The sequence below is a fragment of the Amblyomma mixtum genome, chromosome 3, assembly GCF_055824585.1.
Source record: "Amblyomma mixtum isolate Tamu chromosome 3, ASM5582458v1, whole genome shotgun sequence".
In the NCBI taxonomy this organism is placed as follows: Eukaryota; Metazoa; Arthropoda; class Arachnida; order Ixodida; family Ixodidae; genus Amblyomma; species Amblyomma mixtum.
The window spans coordinates 221507563-221527639 of NC_143014.1; the positions used below are offsets into that span (position 1 = coordinate 221507563).

General features: G+C 48.6%; 1 protein-coding gene and 1 pseudogene across 2 annotated transcripts in view; one reads left to right on the forward strand and one right to left on the reverse strand.

Annotated features, from left to right (window-relative positions):
• Nucleotides 1–20077, forward strand: part of LOC149353759 (uncharacterized) — a 273957-nt gene that overhangs the window by 168607 nt on the left and 85273 nt on the right. The window contains exon 4 of one of the 2 annotated variants that reach the window (XM_089577406.1): nucleotides 10992–11675. The exons of the other annotated variant lie outside the window; for it this stretch is intronic. Coding sequence (XP_089433532.1) covers nucleotides 10992–11014 — 23 coding nt within the window. The 3' untranslated portion in view covers nucleotides 11015–11675. Of the gene's footprint in view, nucleotides 1–10991; nucleotides 11676–20077 lie in introns of those variants that run through there. 2 annotated transcript variants of the gene reach the window in all.
• Nucleotides 16020–16738, reverse strand: LOC149353761 (uncharacterized; annotated as a pseudogene).

A 20077-nucleotide genomic window follows, 5' to 3' on the forward strand; every position in this document is an offset into this window, starting at 1 on the left:
TTGCATACGGCAACCGTCGCAACTCCCCCCATTTTTTTCTCTCTCGCCGCAGTTGTTTGTTTTCCGCAATAATTTTTGCCGTCCCACTGTCCTAGAAAAATTTGGAGCGAAGACAAATTGAAGCCACGTTAACAGGTAGTCGCCGCTCCCTACTGAAGAACTTACGGCAGGAGTTGACATTCCACGAATGGCAATACCGCTGCCAATTTCAGCAAAAACGCTCATGGGACGTTGTAAGTGTATGTAACTGATGACAGCAGTGTATTGAGCGACTGCCAACTTAGTTGGGAATGGATTTTATTTAACCTCGCATTTTTCGTGCTTCAGATAGCGTAAGGACCGAGAGCTTGGGAGATAAGAAGGTTAACGGGCACATCAATCCTGCTACGTACAGTAAAGAGTAATTTTTCGGTTTCCTTTTTTTGTTTAGATGAGCGAAAGCTTATGTTTCGTTTGTTTCTTTCTTATGGCATTGAACTCACCATTCGTCCGTGAGCGCTGATACATTCCATGCAAGGCAGGCTCCAAAGGACCACACCTACTGACTGAACGTGGCAAGAAGATATGCCTAATGCTCAACCTCCGTTGCCCCTGTAGGTCACGGCCTAGGAGAGGAATATAATTGCATTACATTCGTAAGGTTTCGCATTTTGTAAAAAAAAAAAAAAAACACGCATCGTGATGGCTCAATGGTGATAGTACTCTGTTGCTAAGCAAAGGGTCACGGGATCGAATCTGGGCCTGACGCCCACATTTCGCGGGCGGCGTAATGCAAAAATGCCCGTGTGCTGTGCCATGACAGCGTAAGGGGCCAAAATTAACCAGTAGCCGTCTCTCTTACCCAACGTGGAGTGTCGGGCCGCTAAAATCTGCGTACACAACATACCTTACCAACGCAGTAAAAGGGCTGATTTAGTTGGTTTTTCAAGATCATGCGTAAGCCAGCGAGTGCACTGTAACGTAAAAAAAAAGTCATAAAAAAGTTCATCTGTAAAAATGCTATCTGAGAATGCGCAGTGGTGATTGTTTTACTAACGTGATCCCTATAGAGGCTGTCCATTCAGATTTAGTTTTCGTTTGTCTCACTTATTTGTTGGCAGGGAAGCTGGGGCTGCATTTCGTGACAGCAAACCAGGGGCCCAGTGGTCAAAGTATGCCTTACGGAAGAATGGTTCGTTACCTTAGCGGGACTGCATCCTTTCAGGAATCGGGGTTTACCTTCGTACGACTGCGCAAGTGGCTGCCAATCACGCTCTTTTCTAACACACGTGCAGCTTTTGAGAATTCGGCGTGCGATTTGCGGCGCCAGCTGCAACTACCAGAGCAGGGAAAACAAATCGTGGGAGAGAATATGCAAGGGTGTTCCAATCAATGTGCCCCAAGAAAAACGAGAACACAATAGAGTAATAAGGAAGCCTTTGGAGAACCGACCGAGGCGTGTGCTATTAGGCGCCGTGGGTAGCACCTGTTCAATTTTAAGTGCGGTCTTTGCTAAAAGTTTTGAGCCCGCCACCACCGCAGCAGCCGGAGCGACAGCGTTGCCCAGCGGCAGAGCTCGCCGGTGCCGAAGGGCATCCAGGAGTAGAGGCATGTCTCTTTCACTGCCATGCACTCGCTGACACCATGATCCTTCAATGCATCTAGAATAATTCTGTTGATATTGAGGAATCCTGAGATAGAGCGGTACATCTTCGCGCCTGACTCACACAGAAATCCATCGAACGCTCACGCCCGTCTGGCTAACGTAATACCGCCCCCTTCAAAGCGGCAACCGGCATATATCTTCATGCCAGCTTCCTGACGCAATCTTCAACTGCTTGTGTTGGCTTACTGAGCTCGTTACACAATCTGATCGGTTGCAAATAGTAAAAACAACTGCTGTGGCGCAGTGGCTAAGGCAATGTGCTGCTGAGGGAGAGGTATCGTACCCCATTCGCTACAGCCGCATTTTTGCGGGGGCATTACAATAACGCCTGTGTGCTGTGCGAGGTCAGTGCTCATTAAAGAACGCCAGGTGGCGTAAATTATACCGGAGCCCAACATAACGTCCGCTCTCATAACACTGCTTCACAGTTGGGACGTTCAGACCAAATCAAATTAATTTTGTTGAATGCACATGCATAGTCTGTAACTCACGTAAACGAGTAGATGCAGAGAGAAAAAAAAAAACATCATGCCTGGCGACGTATGTACATCTGCGTCCCCAATAGGGCGCAGCCGCAGGTACAGGCGCGGACAAAAGTAAGCGGAGCACGCAACTGTCTTGGAATATTTTTCACGCGTCACCTAATTGAAATTTTCAGCAGTGGTACGCGCATCCTTGCAGATGAGGTTTGTGGGCTTTCTTGTAGACAAACAACGCTTCTTCTTTACCAATGGAGAAAGCGTGATTGCACTTTGAACGCAATAGCGTGCTCCGTTTACTTATGGCCGCGCCTGTACAATTAGCACGCTCGAGTTGTCGCAATCTGCGGGGTACTGCGGGGGGACCAGAAGGCGCCGAAAAAACAAACAAAATCATGAACAAAATTGCGGTTTTAATACGGCGCTGCGTAATTTTCCTTTTGACGGTTTGCGACTCTCTTGACATAATTCTAGCAGTTGATATCTAATTCATTATTCTGAGCTCAATATTTGCCTATTTAATGTGTAAGAATACTCTTTGAGGCCCATAGTTACCTCCGAGAATACTAACGAGGCTTAATTGTCTCGCAATGACCCAGTGCATTTTAAAACTTGGTTGACGTTACAGGACAGGCTTCCGATGATCGAAATAAACACGAGCCACTTTAAATCACGGCTAGAAAGGGAAGAATACAACATGAGAACAAATCATTGGGAAGTGAGCCGGAGTAGCATGCAGAAAATCTGGCAGTGGACATCGGTGGTCCAAAAGCGGGCAGTGGGTAGGGAATTAATTAGCCGAAAAAAGCTGCAGCTGCTGCTCTTTCTCTCTCTCTCTCTTTTTTTGCTGGAGGTAGACTAAAGTGCCCACGTCGGCGAGCGACCACGACACGAGCGTGTTCTGTTGCCCCGCTTATACGAATCGAAAGTGACGCACCCATGCTCGTGTGACTCAAGCTGCACAGCTCAAGGCAGGGAGTGCATTGCAAGGGGAAAGACGCCCAGCGCTTGACGGCTCAAAAGGCTGGCCTGTGCCATCACCGCGCATCTGCATGCAGTCACGCGGGGCGGCGTGAAGCGACCGCCATATTCTTCTTGAGCAACGGTCCTCGCACGCCTCGCTGAGAGCGCAAAGAAAAAAAAAATAAAGAAAACCAATAACTTTTCTCAATCCGGTACCCCTTTCGTAAATCGTGCCAAATGTGCCTCGCTTGATATGCATGATCGTAATCGGTGCATCGCACGCTTCTCGTGGTAGAGAAGTTTTGTTATTCGGCTTATTACAAAGGGGAGTTATTTTTTCTACAGATTTCCAGTGCGCAGCGGAGCTCTATAGTGGCTCAGTCATCCACCTAATATGCGGGAGGTGTAGGGTTCGATCCCCAGTGCCACAAAGTACCACATGGCTTTACAGTGAGTACAAATAAGCTTTCCCTTGCCCTGCGGACCGGATTCTCTGCTCTGGAATGCTTATAGCATCTTCGACAAAATATGCCTGTGCGCACTGGTGCTCCATTATATCATCGATAATTTAACCGGCGCGCATAGGACTCCACTGTACGGCGAGTCACTGCGCACCGCATTGGTTTCAGGGAAACTCCGATGCAAGTTTGACGAAGATGCCATTATAAAAATGGTTCTTCCATCACACCTCGAGCAGGCCAAACACGCCAAGCAAGGCGCTGATTGACCGAGTTGCCTTTGCTCGAATAAAAACCAGACATTATCCTTACCAAGATTACGCCCAACACATCTTACGCGGCCTCATATACATGCGAGGATCGTTTTCTATCTGATGTTTAGCAACGGTAAGTTCCTACACAACATGCATTTCATTAACTGGACTCTGTCAGCGTGCTTAGGTTGCAGAGACTCTAAAGAACGGAGAGCATAAATGGAGGTGTTAAGACAGTCGACGGCCGTGCACCTGCTGCTTCTCTTCCCTGTCCGGCAACATTTTTTTTCTTTCATTAAAGCCTTCCATTTTTGCTTCACTCGCCGTAGCCGGCGGGTCGTTCTTGGCATGCCAACTACTCCACTTTTCTTTCGAATTAAGATTCTGTTATCTCCTTTCGCACGTCCTCCCTTTTTGATTATTTTTTTGCCAACTTTCTTCCTTTTAGAAACGCGGTCCCAGGACGACGTGTAACAACACTAAACCAAATTTATTTGCTTATGGGCAGGACACGAAAAATCTACCACAATAACAACGTTAGCAGTGCTTCCGGGAAGGTTGAATCTTTTCAACAGGCCAGCCTGAGTGCGATAGCTGCATAACTGTACAGGGTGTTGCACCGGCAACGAGATGTTAAGGGGAGTCCTCTGCAAGCATTTTCGGGTCTGAATTCAACTTTCGGAAGCAGCAGAGGAGGCGAACGCCTCGCTGCTATATGTACGTACTCCGATCGGCATCGGACGTCATTGCGGAGCGCGGAAAAAGTGATCGGCCCATTAGCTATGTCCTAATCGGATTTAAAAACTGCTGCAGAACTGCGTCTCTCAATATGTCCTTGCGGTGCATTTGGCAAGTAGCGGGGATCTAAGAATTCGCTTCCTCAAAAGCACACACTTTGCATGCGGAGATGACCTTCCTTGAGACATCCTTCTTCGTTCATTTTCCGTTCTCTCGGTGCTTCCCATTCCCCCTTATTTTTTACCCCCCAACGGATCTTGCAAAAACATGGCAGAATTGACGAGTTGCAATACTAAGGAAATTAAGAAGGTCTCTGCGTGCGTGTGTGTGTGTGTTATAGCAGGAATATGTATTGTGAGGTACAAGGAACTTTCCAACCAGCGTAATTAATCGATTCCGAGCCCAGCGCTGTGACTGTGGTCATGTTTAGAAAAAAGAAAAAAACTTCCACCTAGTGCGTGCTTCACATTTGTGATCTATGTTATTTTTCTATCCCTTCGCTCCGGTTCTTCAATCGCACCTTTTTTAGAATCCTTCATATTGATAATAAATTAAGAAATGCGATAACCTCATAGCAAAGGAAGGGTTGAGTGAGAAGAAACCTAGGTATAGGATGATTTCTGAGCGAAACATTTTTCTCAAGCGCTGAAAATAATTGCACAGGACCGTAGCCAGATGTCAATCAAAATTTAAAACTAGGCAGTAGAAGAGCTATCTAACGATGTGAAGCCAGACGTGCGAAAGCATGCGTTTACTGATTGGCCGATAGTTTTGCTTTGCAGGGTTGTCAGCACGTCTGGCGGCGATATTAGACTTAGGTTAAGCTCTGATCGAGGTTAAGCTGATCTGATCTTATCTTATCTGGTTGCGCCGCAGATGGAAACTGATAAGGACGACGAACTGCAATGCACAGCGCTAGAGCGTGTTACAGTTTAACACGAGGCGTGATCGGCTGCAGTGACAGCATAGTGCTCTCGTGCAGTGGCCAGCGAAGCTGATCTGTTCGCGTCGCAGCAGGTTCAGAATCACAGTCGCGGTACTATTTATTTTATTTATTCAAGGTCATGGCCAAGGCTTCAGCGATGAGCGGACTTTTGTAGCTTTGGTATCGAAGTAGAGCTTCTGCTCTAACGGCCTTACTCCACTGCTCTGAGGGCACGGCCAGCGCGTATAGTAGTTAACCTTCCTCATATCGGGTTTGCGACGTTTCGGGCATTAGTGCTTAGTGCTTCAACACTGCTGAGTGGTGTTCAACTCATTTACATCGACCTTGTCCATAAAGCGATGGTTTCTCTTGGTTTATAGAAATTTTGTCAAATTAGTATTGCGAACCCAGTGTTCAAACGCCATGGAATCTTTTGACAATTAATAGCAATGCCTACATGACCATGTACAGTATATTGCTGTCATCATATGCGACAAACTGATTATACATCTGAATAACACAGGGAAGCCTGAAATTATATTTGTAGTGCATTAAGCCACTGCTAAGAACTACACAACGGAGAAACACAACATAGGCTAAATGAATCGTAATAAATCAAATGACCAGAGGCGTGAGAGGAATTGTTTTTCTGTGTTTCTAGAAGAAATGCAGATTACAAATGAAATGGCCATAACCTCGAAATAGAAGCCTGCTTTCGAAGACTTGAAAGTGCTTATAAAGTGGGCCATACCTGATTAAACTAGAGGTATCATACTCGACTATAACCCTGTAGTGTTTACATGGCTGTATACACATTTCTGAGGGGAGGGAAAAGGGCTCCTGTAAAGACCTAAATAAGAAGTGTTAACGTCTCGAGAGAGATCCAATCTCTTCTCCACGAATGACTACTGATGTGCGTTGAAGGCCGAAATACTAAGGCCGACCTCCATGGAACGAAAAGCTGCATCTAAATACCAAGTTCACCCGGCGGTTTACGCGCGGTGCACGAACAAGTCTTGTTCGCATTCGATCGATCGAGCCTGGTCAGACATTTTGGCTCTGCGTCCGCCGCTGGTTGGAAGCTGTTCTGCGAACGAACCAATCAAGAGTCGTAGACCGTATGGCTTCCAGGACGGTGTGCCGGTTGACCGGCTCCGCAGTTGGCGCGGCAACCTTACTTGCCTTGACTTCACTGTCTGATCTGTCAGTGATAATGTCAAACAAGGAAGACTTGGGCATCGAGTGCCATGGCCATGAAAATAAAGAAAGCGCAGGCAGCCGAATATAACGGTCTGCTCATATCCGCATTGAAGAGACGATGGATTCTGTGGGACTGTGGGAGGTCCGATTATGAAGACTATACCAATAAGCAGATTGCTTAGATCGGAGTCCTCAACGAGATTGGGCGGAATCCAAAAGTTCACGATTTTTTTTTTATTCTGTGATGCCGTCGTTCTTAAAGAACATCGAGCGCTCTGGCAGTTTAAACGTGTAGAGCTGACTGAACACAACTTATTGCGAAGAGTTGTTCCTTCTTAGCCAATCCTTATTGGTTTATTAAGGTTTAACGTCCCAAAGCGACTCAGGCTATGAGGGACGCCGTAGTGAAGGGCTCCTGAAATTTCGATCACCTGGGGTTCTTTAAAGGGAAACTGCATAATTTTTGTGTGAAACTTGCAGGTAAAGCATGCGAAGTCTTTTTGGGCTAGCACTTGAAATAGTTAAGTAATCGCCGATTAAAATCCGGACGCCCTTCAAGCTTCTCCGCAGCGCACAACGCCAAGTGGGGGGTGCATGATGACGTCATCGAAGGTATCGATACATTTCCAACGCACAGTGAAGGAAAAAAACCAACGCTACCGAAGGCGAACCCAGCTGAGAGTTGTTTGGCAGCCTCTAACGAGCCAGGGCAGGTTGTGGCTGACGACAGCGGTAATTTGAAATCATACCTTCCGTGACGTCACGCTGAGTTTCTCTGCACTCCTCCGGTCCATTGAGGAGAAACGGAAAATTCAGTCGTCGATTGCGTCACTATTTTAAATGCTAGTGCAAAAACAATTGGCATGCTTTACCTACAGACTATATAGATTTAAATCCTTGAATATCTCGAAATTCTCAAAAAAGTGCTGCAGTTGCCTTTTAACGTGCACTGACATCGTACAGTACACGGGCCTGAAGAATTTCGCCTCCATTGAAATTCGGCCGCCGCGGCCGGGATCACACCCGTGTCTTTCGGGTCAGCAGCCGAGCGCCGTAACCACTGAGCCACCGCGGCGGGTATTTTTAGCGAATTCTTAGTCGGCTGGGAATGAAGCGCATTTCATCTGTTGTAACCAGACGCCAGCCAGGGAACGGGAAGTTTTATTACGAGGTGCTCACTGGCAGCCTCGAACCAACAACCGTGCATGGCATCCGCACGGGTTAAATACATTTGGTGAGCTGCCGGCGCAAGCGCAGCAACGCATGCCGAATGCGACAAGCCACGAGCAGACGTCGCGATACTATACGACACTTCCTCCCCTTTACAGTTCTATAAACAAGTATAAGTCAAACGGTGGGGTGGACGCCGCTCCCTGGTTCTCTTTCTTAGTGGCACCGGTTGCTCGCCGCTTGCTCGCTGTGCTGGTCGGGTAGACTGGGATGGCTCAGCCGATTGTCCTGTGCCGGGTGAATGAGGCACCACGTCTGATGCATGCGGAAGTTCCACGTCTGATTTAACTTTCGATCGTGCACTTGATGGTTTGGTTTGTTGAGGTTTAACGTCCCAAAGCAACTCAGGCTATGAAGCACGCCGTAGTGAAGGACTCCAGAAATTTCGACCACCTGGGGTTCTTTAACGTGCACTGACATCGCACAGCACACGGGCCTCTAGAATTTCGCCTTCATCGAAATTCAGCCGCCGCGGCCGGGGTCGAACCCGCGTCTTTCGGGTCAGCAGCCGAGCGCCGTAACCACTGAGCCACCGCGGCGGGGCCCAAGTACGTTGACGGCGACTTCACTCGTGTAACTTTTCCAGGCCACCATTTCACCACATTATCACGCCCAGAGCGAACCCACACACGATCACCAACAGCAAACACTCGCTACGCACCTCTGCGTTTATCAGCAGATGTTTTAATTTTGTCAGCCTTCGCACTGAATGCCTCCGCCGTGTTTGGCCTCCATAACGATAGGCGAGTCCGCAGTTTCTTTCGCAGAAATAATTCTGCTGGTGTTCTTCCCGTGAAGGTATGAGTTGTAGTTCGGTAAGAGAAGACGAAGTTATCAATTCTGGGCTGCAGCGACCTAAAAGTGCCTCTTTCTTCGTTTTCAAGCAGCTGCTTATTAAGCAATGCTTTATTCACTGTTTGCACCGCACGCTCTGCCGCTCCATTCGACTGTGGGTGGTAGGGTAACGTGAGTGTGTGCTTAACTCCATTTGATTTAAGAAAATCTTGGAATTCAGCGGCTCGAAAGTGCGAACCGTTATCGGTTACTACTTCCACAGGCAATCCATGTGACACAAACCACGAACGAACACAGTCTACCGTTTTAGTGGCAGTTGTCACTGTCATTATACCTTGACCTCCAACCATTTGGAATAAGCATCAGTCGTGACAAGGAACAATTTCCCTTTTTCTTCTGCGAAGTCGAAGTGTACTTGTTCCCATGGGTTTTCACACAGTTGCCAGGGTGTCAAAGGTATGGGCTGTGTGGAGGAGAGAACTGACTGACATATTTGACAATTCCGCACAATTCTCTCGAGAGCGTCATCAATGCCAGGCCACCATACTGTGGATCTCGCTACTGATTTCATTCTAGAAATGCCCAGATGTTGCTCATGCAACAAACCCAGCACAAGACTCTGCAACGACTCGGGAATGACCACTCTGTTTGTCCATACAAGGCATCCTTCGTCTATACTCAGCTCCAGTCGGCGCGTCCAGAATGATTTCAGCTCATCAGACAGTTTTTGGTCATCCATGCCATATCCTTTCCCGAACAGTGCTGAGTAGTTCATCTCTCCTTGTCTCCTTGTTTCACATCCTCGTTCCGCATCCTTTGCCGTCAGTGGTAACTCATTCAGAGACGAAAAATAAAAGATTTCATCACACCGGTCCCCTGTGTCTGGTAGTGGTAAGCCAGACAATGCGTCCGCATGACTGATAGCAGATCCCTGTTTATGTTTTATCTGGTAGCGATAGTTGGCCAAAAATGCGAGCCAACGATGGACTCTTGCAGTAGCTACAGCATTGTCCTGTCTTTTCGGATCAAAAGGAGTAGTGAGCGCCTGATAGTCAGTCAAGACGTAAACACTCGTCCATAAAGGTACATAAAGGTCGCTGCAAACACAATGCTTAGGGCTTTTTCTATTTGGCTGTAGTTCCGCTAGGATGCAGACAACGACAGCGAGTCAAAAGCTACTGGTTTTTCACTGCCATTTACGACGTGCGACAGTACTGCGCCCAGCCCGTACTCAGAAGCATCACATGTAATCTGAATTTATTTTTTAACACCGGAAAGCTGCAACACATTTCATCAGGCAACATTTCTTTACATAATGTGAAAACCTCGTCACACTGACACGACCACTGTCATTTGCTTTCTTTACGGAGCAAGTAATGCAGTGGTTCAAGGACCGTTGCCAACCTTGGCAAAAATGTGGCGTAAAAATTGACCATGCCCAAAAAGGCCTTCAGCTGGGTCACATTGGTCGGCTTGGGCGCATTTTTAACGGCCACCACCTTTTCATGCATGGGATGCAACCTATCCTTACCATTGTCATGTCCCATGTACGTTGTGCGCTGGTGAAACAACGCACACTCTTTTTATTCACTCGCACACCGTGTTCGCTCAGGCGCCGGAGAACCTGCCCTACTCTTTCGTAGCACTGCTTGTAGTTCTCGCCTGTGATGACTAAGTCATCCAAGTAGCAAGCCGTACCCGGCATACCATGGAGTATTTGGTCCATGACTGCTTGGAACACTGTAGGTGCAGAAGCTACGCCATACGGCAAGCGACGAAACCTGAAAAGGCCCAAGTGCGTGTTTATAGTAATGATGTGCTCGGGGATCGGGACCAGGGTCTTCACCGCATTGGGGCGAAGCAGGCAGACTACGGAGGGAAGCCTTCGGGAGGAATATTCAAGCTTGAAGGTTTATTTTACATTTTGGACAGTAGCAAGGAGACCAAAGTCAGAAAATGGGGGAGGATGATCTGGCACCCCACAGATTGCTGCTTAAATGCAGTTCAGATTCCCCAGGTACCCAGGTAGGGAATCTGATCTCGGGTTGAGCGTCCAATGGGCTGCTAGCGTCTTCTTTGGCTCCGCCCTCCCCACGTGACGGCGCACACCGCACAGACACACACATACACGGGCAAGGAGGAACTTGGCGTCTCTGAGTCGCGAACTGTTTTCCCAGGCCCAAAGGTCGTTTGCTGCTGAGTGATGAGCTTGATCGATGGGGACGCGAGCGCTGACCGCTCACAACGGTGACCTCTTCAGGGACAAATTAGCCGTGTCGCCCCTCTGCTTTGTCTGCTGCCCAGGGCGCACGCGGGTAATGAGTTAGCGGCGCCGCCGCCCCTCCGTCGTCGCCACTGGGTCTCGTCGGTCAGTCCACGGGCAGTCCAGGAGAAGCGCCGCACTCAGCCCTCCCGGCGAAGGTATTAGACGCTTTTGTCCACGCCAACGCCGCCGCCAGAAGCCGCCCCCAGGCCAGCTTTTCCTTGCGTCTTCTCCGAGAAACAGCAGCGCTTTTGGCCGCATACCTGATGACGCCTGACTGTCTCGCCGTTCTCCGCTGGCTGGGCCTCCGATCATTACAGTCCGTCCGCCGCCAAGAAGACGTCACGAAGTGGTTGCAGCTGATCGGTGCACCACGAATGTACGTCAGTGTCCGAGTCCTTCTGCTCGACAGGTCGGCCAGGAAGCCCTGCACATCTTGCAGTGGTCCTCGAAACGGAGCATTAGTGATCAGGCCTACGCTAAGCCCATACCTCCAGCAGGGCAGCACACGGCCAGCCTCAGAGAACTGCCAGGTTTTCGGATAAGGTTAGACAAAGGCTGTAAATTTTGATACACCCCCAGCCCTCGCTCGAAAGCGCATGCCTGGAAAGCTGGCCTATCGGACCTAGTTGAGCCAATTTTGTGTTTTCTTTTGTACTGGAAGACACTCGCTTCCGAATTTTGAACAAAGAAAACCGCTCCAACTAGACGACAAAGAGAACAAGACGGTGACGCTTCAGAGATGCAAATGCGGAGAAAACAAATCAAACTGTTTTTCTCGGGAACTGTAAGCACTTCCAATAGGGCCACGGAGAAAACACGTGCTGAGGCCCTCGCGTTTCAGTTTTCTCGCCCTCTTTGTAATGGAGTTCAATTCGTAATTACCACTAGAATTACGAACCTGCATAGTGCCGTCACTTTTGCTCAGCCTGGCAAAGCTTTCCTCAATATCGGAGCCCAAGTCATTAATCTCTTTAATGCCTTAAAACAAAGTTGCTCCCGGCGCTTATGCCAGTGTCCTACAGTGGCCCGTCTTTCCAGCATTTCCGCGTGACAGCGGACGCTGCTGTACATAAGCACTACCTGTGCATTCTCAAACAATTAGCATTAAAAGTAATGCAAGACCACTGCTGCAAAAATTTAAAAACGAGCATCCAAAAACTACATGTGCTCAAAAATTTTTCGGCAGCAGCAAAGAAAGAAAAAGCAAACAGCAGAGACTCATTCTCGGAATCTGCTAACTACCAACGTCGCGACGCGAACGGTCCTATTCTTCAGCCGCGCTCGGCGCGGTCGCAGACTAACAGTAGTTTTGGCCGCCAAAACCCGACAAAAGCCGAAGGGCTTAAGTGCGCGTTCACCTCTTCGGGCTCCAGACGCCACGCGACATTGATTTGTTCCGCGCCCCGGTCGCGCGTCTCCACCACCTGAGCAGGACTTGAACAGAATGCGGGAGGGGGACGATCTAAGAAAGCAATGCCTACGAGCATTCCCCCCTCGATTCAAGAATGGCCTTACACTGAAACGCGTTCTGCTGCGCTCTTTCGGGTGGTAGCTATGCTTGCTTCTCAGTGGCCTGCTACAAGCTTCGCTCGTCCCGCAAGAACTACGGCAGCGTCGCCACAATGGGTCAGGTGGCTTTCGCTGTTTCTGAACTCCCGGAGTCATTCTGGCCCTCGTGCGGTGCCTGTCGCATCTGGCGTGCCGCGGTGACCGTCTCGGCCGATTACACTGTTGGCTGGCCTTTAGCCTTCCAGTGTCTTTGGCCCGTACTGTGTCTGTTCTCAGGAGAGCACGCTCTCGCTTGGTTCTCCCTGCGCGCAGCCGCCTTCTGAAAACTGCCTTAGCAGATCGGCCCTGCGCGCCTCCTTTTCTAGCGGTGTCCTCACCCTCCGCGTCTTCTCTCTGACGCAGCACCGAGCCGCATTTCCCACCTGATTTTGAACAATGGGCTCGTGCTTTCGGCGCGTCACTGCATGTTGCAGTATCTGACTGTCTCATCGGCACTTTACTCTCTCCTGAGCATAATGTGCTCTCTCGAGGCTTGCTGTTCGAGCCTACGACACTAACGCTCTGGCCTGCAACTTGACCTGAACCACGCTGTTTACCTAACGTAGCGTTTTTGTCGTGTGTGCTACCCTCTCGATCGCAGCAATCTACCTCACTTATCAACAGAGCATCTGCCTCAGGGTTAGAGACGGCCGCCTTCTTCCCGGAAAGTGCACGCTCCTCTGGGCTCAAAACCGCCGCGCTGCACCTTTCCTTACTGCTAGCAGTGCCTACATTATCCCCCGAGCCCTCTCGGCCTGCGGATATGCACTTTTCGCCAGCCTTAGTGTCCTGATTATCCCCCGAGCCCTCACGGCTTCCGGATCGGCACTTTTTCTCACTCCTAGCCTTAGTGCTTACTCTATCCCCCGAGCCCTCGCGGCTTGCGGATCTGCACTGTTTGCTAGTTTCGTGACCGAAATCATCGGTCCCTGCTGCTGAAGTAGCCTTTCTTTCTAGGACAAAGCCTGCCCTATCCCGGCACCTCTGAGCAGCAGTCGTGTCTTCCAGCGACTGAGCGGTGCTCCTAAGTCGGTCTCCGACACTCTCGTGGTACACCTGACCCCCGTCAATTTCTCCTTTGAGATCGACCTCTGCGGGAATTCCAAAGCGTCGGAGGAGCGCACTTTTCGCTTTCGCGTAGTTTTTCGCATCCTCTTCCGACAGGCGCGCTAATATGTTCGCGACTTCACACGGGAGGACACCCAGCAGCATTATTGACCAATAACCCTGGTCCAGCTGCTCCTCCGTACAAATTCTTTCAAACTTTTCAAGGAAAGTCCCGATATTACCGCCTGTTCGGAAAACACTTAACCTAGATCGAATTATTTTCATTCTTACGAGGTCAAGTTGACGTGTGATTTCCCGCAGCTCCCTTTCCCGCTTTTCATCGAGCCGTTTTTTCTCGATCTCCATTTGCTCTTCAAGCTTCCTCTTTTCTTCATCGTCTCGCTTTTTTTGTTCCCGTGCCTTCTCTAATTCCTCCCGAATGTACTCCCAACATCCGACTATCTCCTCCGCGTCTGCACCGCTTGCCTCAATTGCCTCAATTAAGAGCGGTTTCCTACGGATAGACCCACAATCGATGCCCAATTTCCCGCATATCAAAACCAGGTCCGGTTTGCGCAGCTTTTTCCAGTCCATGTCTGCTCCCCAAGCGACGGCTAGTCTCTACTAGTGGTCAGAGAAGATTCCCAGGCAATCTCTGGAGCCACATTCCATTACCTAGGTTTACAAATCCCAAAGATGTACAACCTGGCAAAACTCAAAAAGAGACAAGACCGTGCACTTACCCATACCGGAGCCAGGACGCCGCGCAGACCATCCCACAGCTGCCAACCAGTTGATGTGCTCGGGGATCGGGACCAGGGTCTTCACCGCATTGGGGCGAAGCAGGCAGACTACGGAGGGAAGCCTTCGGGAGGAATATTCAAGCTTGAAGGTTTATTTTACATTTTGGACAGTAGCAAGGAGACCAAAGTCAGAAAATGGGGGAGGATGATCTGGCACCCCACAGATTGCTGCTTAAATGCAGTTCAGATTCCCCAGGTACCCAGGTAGGGAATCTGATCTCGGGTTGAGCGTCCAATGGGCTGCTAGCGTCTTCTTTGGCTCCGCCCTCCCCACGTGACGGCGCACACCGCACAGACACACACATACACGGGCAAGGAGGAACTTGGCGTCTCTGAGTCGCGAACTGTTTTCCCAGGCCCAAAGGTCGTTTGCTGCTGAGTGATGAGCTTGATCGATGGGGACGCGAGCGCTGACCGCTCACAACGGTGACCTCTTCAGGGACAAATTAGCCGTGTCGCCCCTCTGCTTTGTCTGCTGCCCAGGGCGCACGCGGGTAATGAGTTAGCGGCGCCGCCGCCCCTCCGTCGTCGCCACTGGGTCTCGTCGGTCAGTCCACGGGCAGTCCAGGAGAAGCGCCGCACTCAGCCCTCCCGGCGAAGGTATTAGACGCTTTTGTCCACGCCAACGCCGCCGCCAGAAGCCGCCCCCAGGCCAGCTTTTCCTTGCGTCTTCTCCGAGAAACAGCAGCGCTTTTGGCCGCATACCTGATGACGCCTGACTGTCTCGCCGTTCTCCGCTGGCTGGGCCTCCGATCATTACAGTAAGCAGTTCTTGAGCTTGCTCGTCTAGCTCGAGCTGGAGATATGCCTTAGACAGGTCAAGAACAGAAACACTGTAATATCCTTAGGCAGCGGCAAGGGATAATGGTCCACCTTAATTACTGGGTTTACGGGTACCCGGTAATCGCCGCAAAGGCGAAGCTCCTTGCTGTTCTTTTTAGGAACTATGACTAAGGGCATTGCCCAAGTGCTGTGCCTGCCCCGATACACGCACGCACTCTAGATGTGCCAATTCCTGTTCGACTTGCTCGCGTAAAGCGTAAGGAACTGGCCTTGCTTTACCAAAAACTGGGCCCGCATTTTCTTTCAAGACAATGCTAGCTTTGAAACACGTGATAGCGCCAAAACCTGAGTCGAACACATGGCTATATTTTTTTGTGAGGGGCGTGTCACTTTCCACTGTCTGCGCAGACGTGATCCCGTGCCAATTGATCCTAATCTGGGAAAACCAGCCTCGGCCGAATAACGTGGGCAATCTCGCGCCCTCCGTTTCCTTTGCAATAACTAGAGGCAGCTCGAAACCCTGACATTTATAATGCAGTTTGACGTCCATAACTCCAGCAACAGGCACAGCCATGCCGTTGTATGTCACCAATTTCACATTGGCTTGTCCTGAACCGGCATTAGGAAAGTTTTTCCTCCACTCGACTTCCGACATGATTGAGACAGCTGCTCCTGTATCAATTTCCATGGGAATATCTTTGCCGTTTATCGTAACCATAATGGCAATAGCAGGTGCACCAGCTTTTTGGGTAGTGTTACACAAAGTCAGTAGCTCAGTACTGCTATCATCCGGCTCTACAGAGTGCACTACTTTAGTTCTGCACTTTTTTGCAACGTGTCCCTTCTTTTTACACTTCTTGCTCTGGCTGTTTAAAAAAGGGCAACTCACAGGTTAGTGTTCACCTCCACATCGGTGACATGGAGCTTTCGTCCCATGTGACGTCTTCCGAACTGGACTCTGTCTGCCTCTTTCCTTGACAGGCGTTTCTCTGTTATCAGCTTTAGCTGCTTCCCTGCCCCTCGTGTCCGGTAGACTTCGGTGCTGTCCGACGAAGCTGTTCTGTTGTTCGGCGATTTCAGCATGTCTTTGGTGTTCTGGCTTGCTGCTTCCAATGCTATGGCCACACTACACGCTCGGTCCCATGTTATCTCATCGTCAGGAAGGGCTAGCAGTCGGCACCGTATGGCTTCGGAACGCCATCCCGCGACGAGCTGACCCGCAGAGCTTCGCTCGGAAACGTGCCGAATTCGCAGGCTGAAGCTAGTCTCTTCAATTCGACAATGAAGTCCGCGATGGTCTCATGGGTTTCTTGCTAGCGCTGGATGAACCGATAGCGTTCAATGACAAGTGAGCGTTTGGGTGCGTAGTGCTTCTTTAGAGCACTTACCACTTCCCTGAATGAAGACTTAGAAGGTATCGCCGGAAACAGCAAGCTTCGTAGCGTGACGTATGCTTTTTCGCCAATAGCAGTTAAGAAAACTTGCAGTTTCTTGTCATTCTTGATGTCGTTGGCAGCACCAAAAAATTCGAAACGTTCCAGGTACACTTCGAAGTTGCCACTTTCCGGCTGGAACTCCGGTAGCTTCCCGACGCTTGCGGTCATTCTGGTTGTCCTCATCCATCCCATCCTCATCGCCGCTTGTAACCATACGCCGGCCAGGGAACGGGAAGCTTTGTTACGAGGTGCTCACTGGCATCCTCGAACCAACAACCGTGCATGGCGTCTGCACGGTGTTAATTACATTTGGTGAGCTGCCGGCACATGCGCAGCAAGGCATGTCGAACGCGACAAGCCACGAGCAGACATCGTGATACGATACGACACACCATTGTTAGTATAACTCGCAAAACGAGGAAAATGCTGGAAGCGAACGCTTTCGAGATGTTTATGTGTGTTCTTTCCCAGTGTCCTTTAAATTTTATGACCAGCCCGGCCGTTTACGATTCCCACGGAAGCTACCGACTCGTGTAGCCATCGCGTGTAGATTATTGTAAATGTCACGTCACACGTTTCCGTCACAGAGTGCGACCATCTCTCGAATTGTTCTCTGAATGTTTGACCGTAGGTTACTCAGTGCTCCCTGTGATGAAAGACGAAAAGACGATTCTCTTGTATACCTGTCCGGTTTTCTTTGCTGACAGACTTTTGCGGCAGTGTAAAATGAGAAAGCAGAGCGATGTGATGGCTTCCGCGAATGCACCGTTTTTACGAGTTCACAAGGCAGCGACAAAGGTGTCGAAGACTTGCGGTAGATTTGTACTGCGCGGCTACGGATTGTTGATCGCAAGTGTGTACAGCAGCAGTGTGCGCCATAACTGTAGGTCTCACTAAATAAGGGCAGTCATCCGAAGCGTTTATTTAATTGCGCGTGTATGTCAGACTTTGTCTAAGTAGGACAGGCATTACAAACAAAAAATGTGCACCAGTAAAAAGCTGCAGTCAAGAAAGCTACAGATGACAAAGAGTAATTGAAGGACTTTTCTATTTGGCTCTGAAAATTTGTTTAGAACACTCATACAGATAGCAAACTTTTTCCCCACTCCTCAATTGTCTTACGAAGTAAACTACTTCACAAGCTCTTGTTGTGTATAGAGGTTATGAGATTTGATGTGTATGATGGGTTTTGCCTTAGTGTCACTCATCACTACATCAGTGATGCCACATCAGTAATTTAATTGAAGCCTTACTCCTCTGCTTTCGAAAAACTGACCTCACTACTTTCCTCGCTACTTGCTCAACTTGGAGAGATTTGTGTGCGAGTTTCATAATACAGCTCTATTTTTTGGTCGCTGATGCTGGCATTGCAATCTGACATTTGATTGGATGTGGTGGCCTTGTGCTTTGCTTTTAGGAGCCATATACTTTCAGAGAGCGGTAGCGCAAACAGTGTAAATATTTGATGCCCATGTTAAGCACCCATGTAAATATGGCTGTCTGCTGCAATACAGCTTGATATTGAAGGAAATGAGTACATTTGATTGATGATTTTGTTTTCGTGATATGCAATACAATTTGGTCGCGTTCCATGCCACCATATGAACATTGATCACTTATTCCTAAATGTATGTGTTCCTGTACATTAGTATCGTTAGGAAGTTTATTTAGAACTTACACAGGCATATGCTAACAGCCTAATAAGTACATACGCATCAATCACAGATTATATCATCCACATAAGCGACAAACACTAACCGTCCGAGCGCACTTCCCTGTGGGACTTCAGATGCAATGTGTCAGTCATTAGATACTGAATTATGGATCTCGACAAGCTATTGTCAGTTGGTGAGATACAACCGAAGGCATCAGATAACAATAGCAGGTAGTCCCAAGAGGTGCAGCTCATACAATAGCTTTCCACGTTAATTTAAAATACTTCCTCAATAATCAATTAAAGGAAGAGTGTGCTGTGGTGACTAGCTGGTGAGGCTATTTTCCATCAGACTACTGAACCTGCCGTGTCCTCGTCTGCGTGATATTTTCTCGCATGAGAATTCTAGTTTTACATTACCTACTGCACTCTTCTGGGCTTCTTTATAGCTACTCCATGGTTTCCATTCTCTTTGTAGACTCGATCGTTCCCTCTGAAAAGGGCGAAAGGATCCTTTCGTGGAAAAACATAAAACCTGGAAGGCTGGTGCTGGTAGTGGTTCCGGTCCAGAAGGGACCTCAAAGAGAAACGCTGGCGTTACTTTAAAATATTACTGATTCTGAAGGACCATGCACATATTGAAGAGTAAATGCATATTTTGTATGTTTCTTTTGAAAGCAATGCCAAAACTCATCATTTTGCATTAAAAATAATATTTTGAGATGCAATGAATTAGAATTATATAATGTAATAAATGAAATAGTTTTTTTTCTTACAAGATTGCACTTCTGCTTTGTTTCGGGTTAGCACGAGGAGAAAAGCTGAGGACAGCAGCAGCCAAAACGAGCAATCCACTGCGTCGTCAGTCCTGTTGGAGATGTACTGTGAAAAGGAAGGTAAGGAGATAAACTAAAGATTTCATAATTGCCGCTCAATTAAGGGCACTACCTAGACGTTATTATACTTTTCCTATTTCTTATGGTTTGCATTTTCATGTTGGTGCTTCTTTTTCGGATGCCCACATGACCAACTCCACTGAGGACCCGGATGGTCTAGCAAATGATAGCACAGTGCTCTCCACGCTTATAAAACCGGTCTATAGATGGTCTATAGACTTCTCATAGACTCCTTACTGTAGATATTTCATTTTGTCTACTCACAGTCTATAACCTATCCAGAGAAAAAAGCCTGCTAAAAGTTTATGGCAATAAATCCATACAATGTCTGCAGACTGTCGATAGGATTTGTGTTGCCTATAGACTAGTCATAGGATATGCCTATAGAAAGTCTATAGACTCTGTTGACAGACGACTATGGACAGTCTATAGACTTTGGACTATGGACTTTAAATGTATAAACGCTTGCTTCTAAGTGTAAATCCACACCTAGGTCGCCTTCACGTTGTGAACTACTAGATACATACTGAAGGAGACGCAGATGAACAAGTGAATCAAACATTGTATTGGAAACAGGTGTAGGCAGCTCTGTGCATGCCCTTTTCTCTAGTCTCTAGTACATGAACAGTGCTGTACTTACAGAAAGATGTTCTGACTTCAGACGCTTCCAAATCACCCTGCATGTGCTGCGTACTACTGTTCGGCCTTTCTCAGACGACATTCTAAATAACATTGCGCCGTCTTTGAGTGCACTGCCAGGTGCCAAGCACCTGCATGAAAGAGCAAGAAATTAGTTTGGAATGTGTAATGTCGGCATGAGTGCCCAAGACAAATACACTGGTTTGCGGTCACACTTAAAAGTAACGGCTGGCCGCTCCTCAGATTATATCGACTGACGGCACAAGTGCTGCCTCGTTTGATCTGCTCGAACAAATTTCTGCAATTCGTCAAACTTGG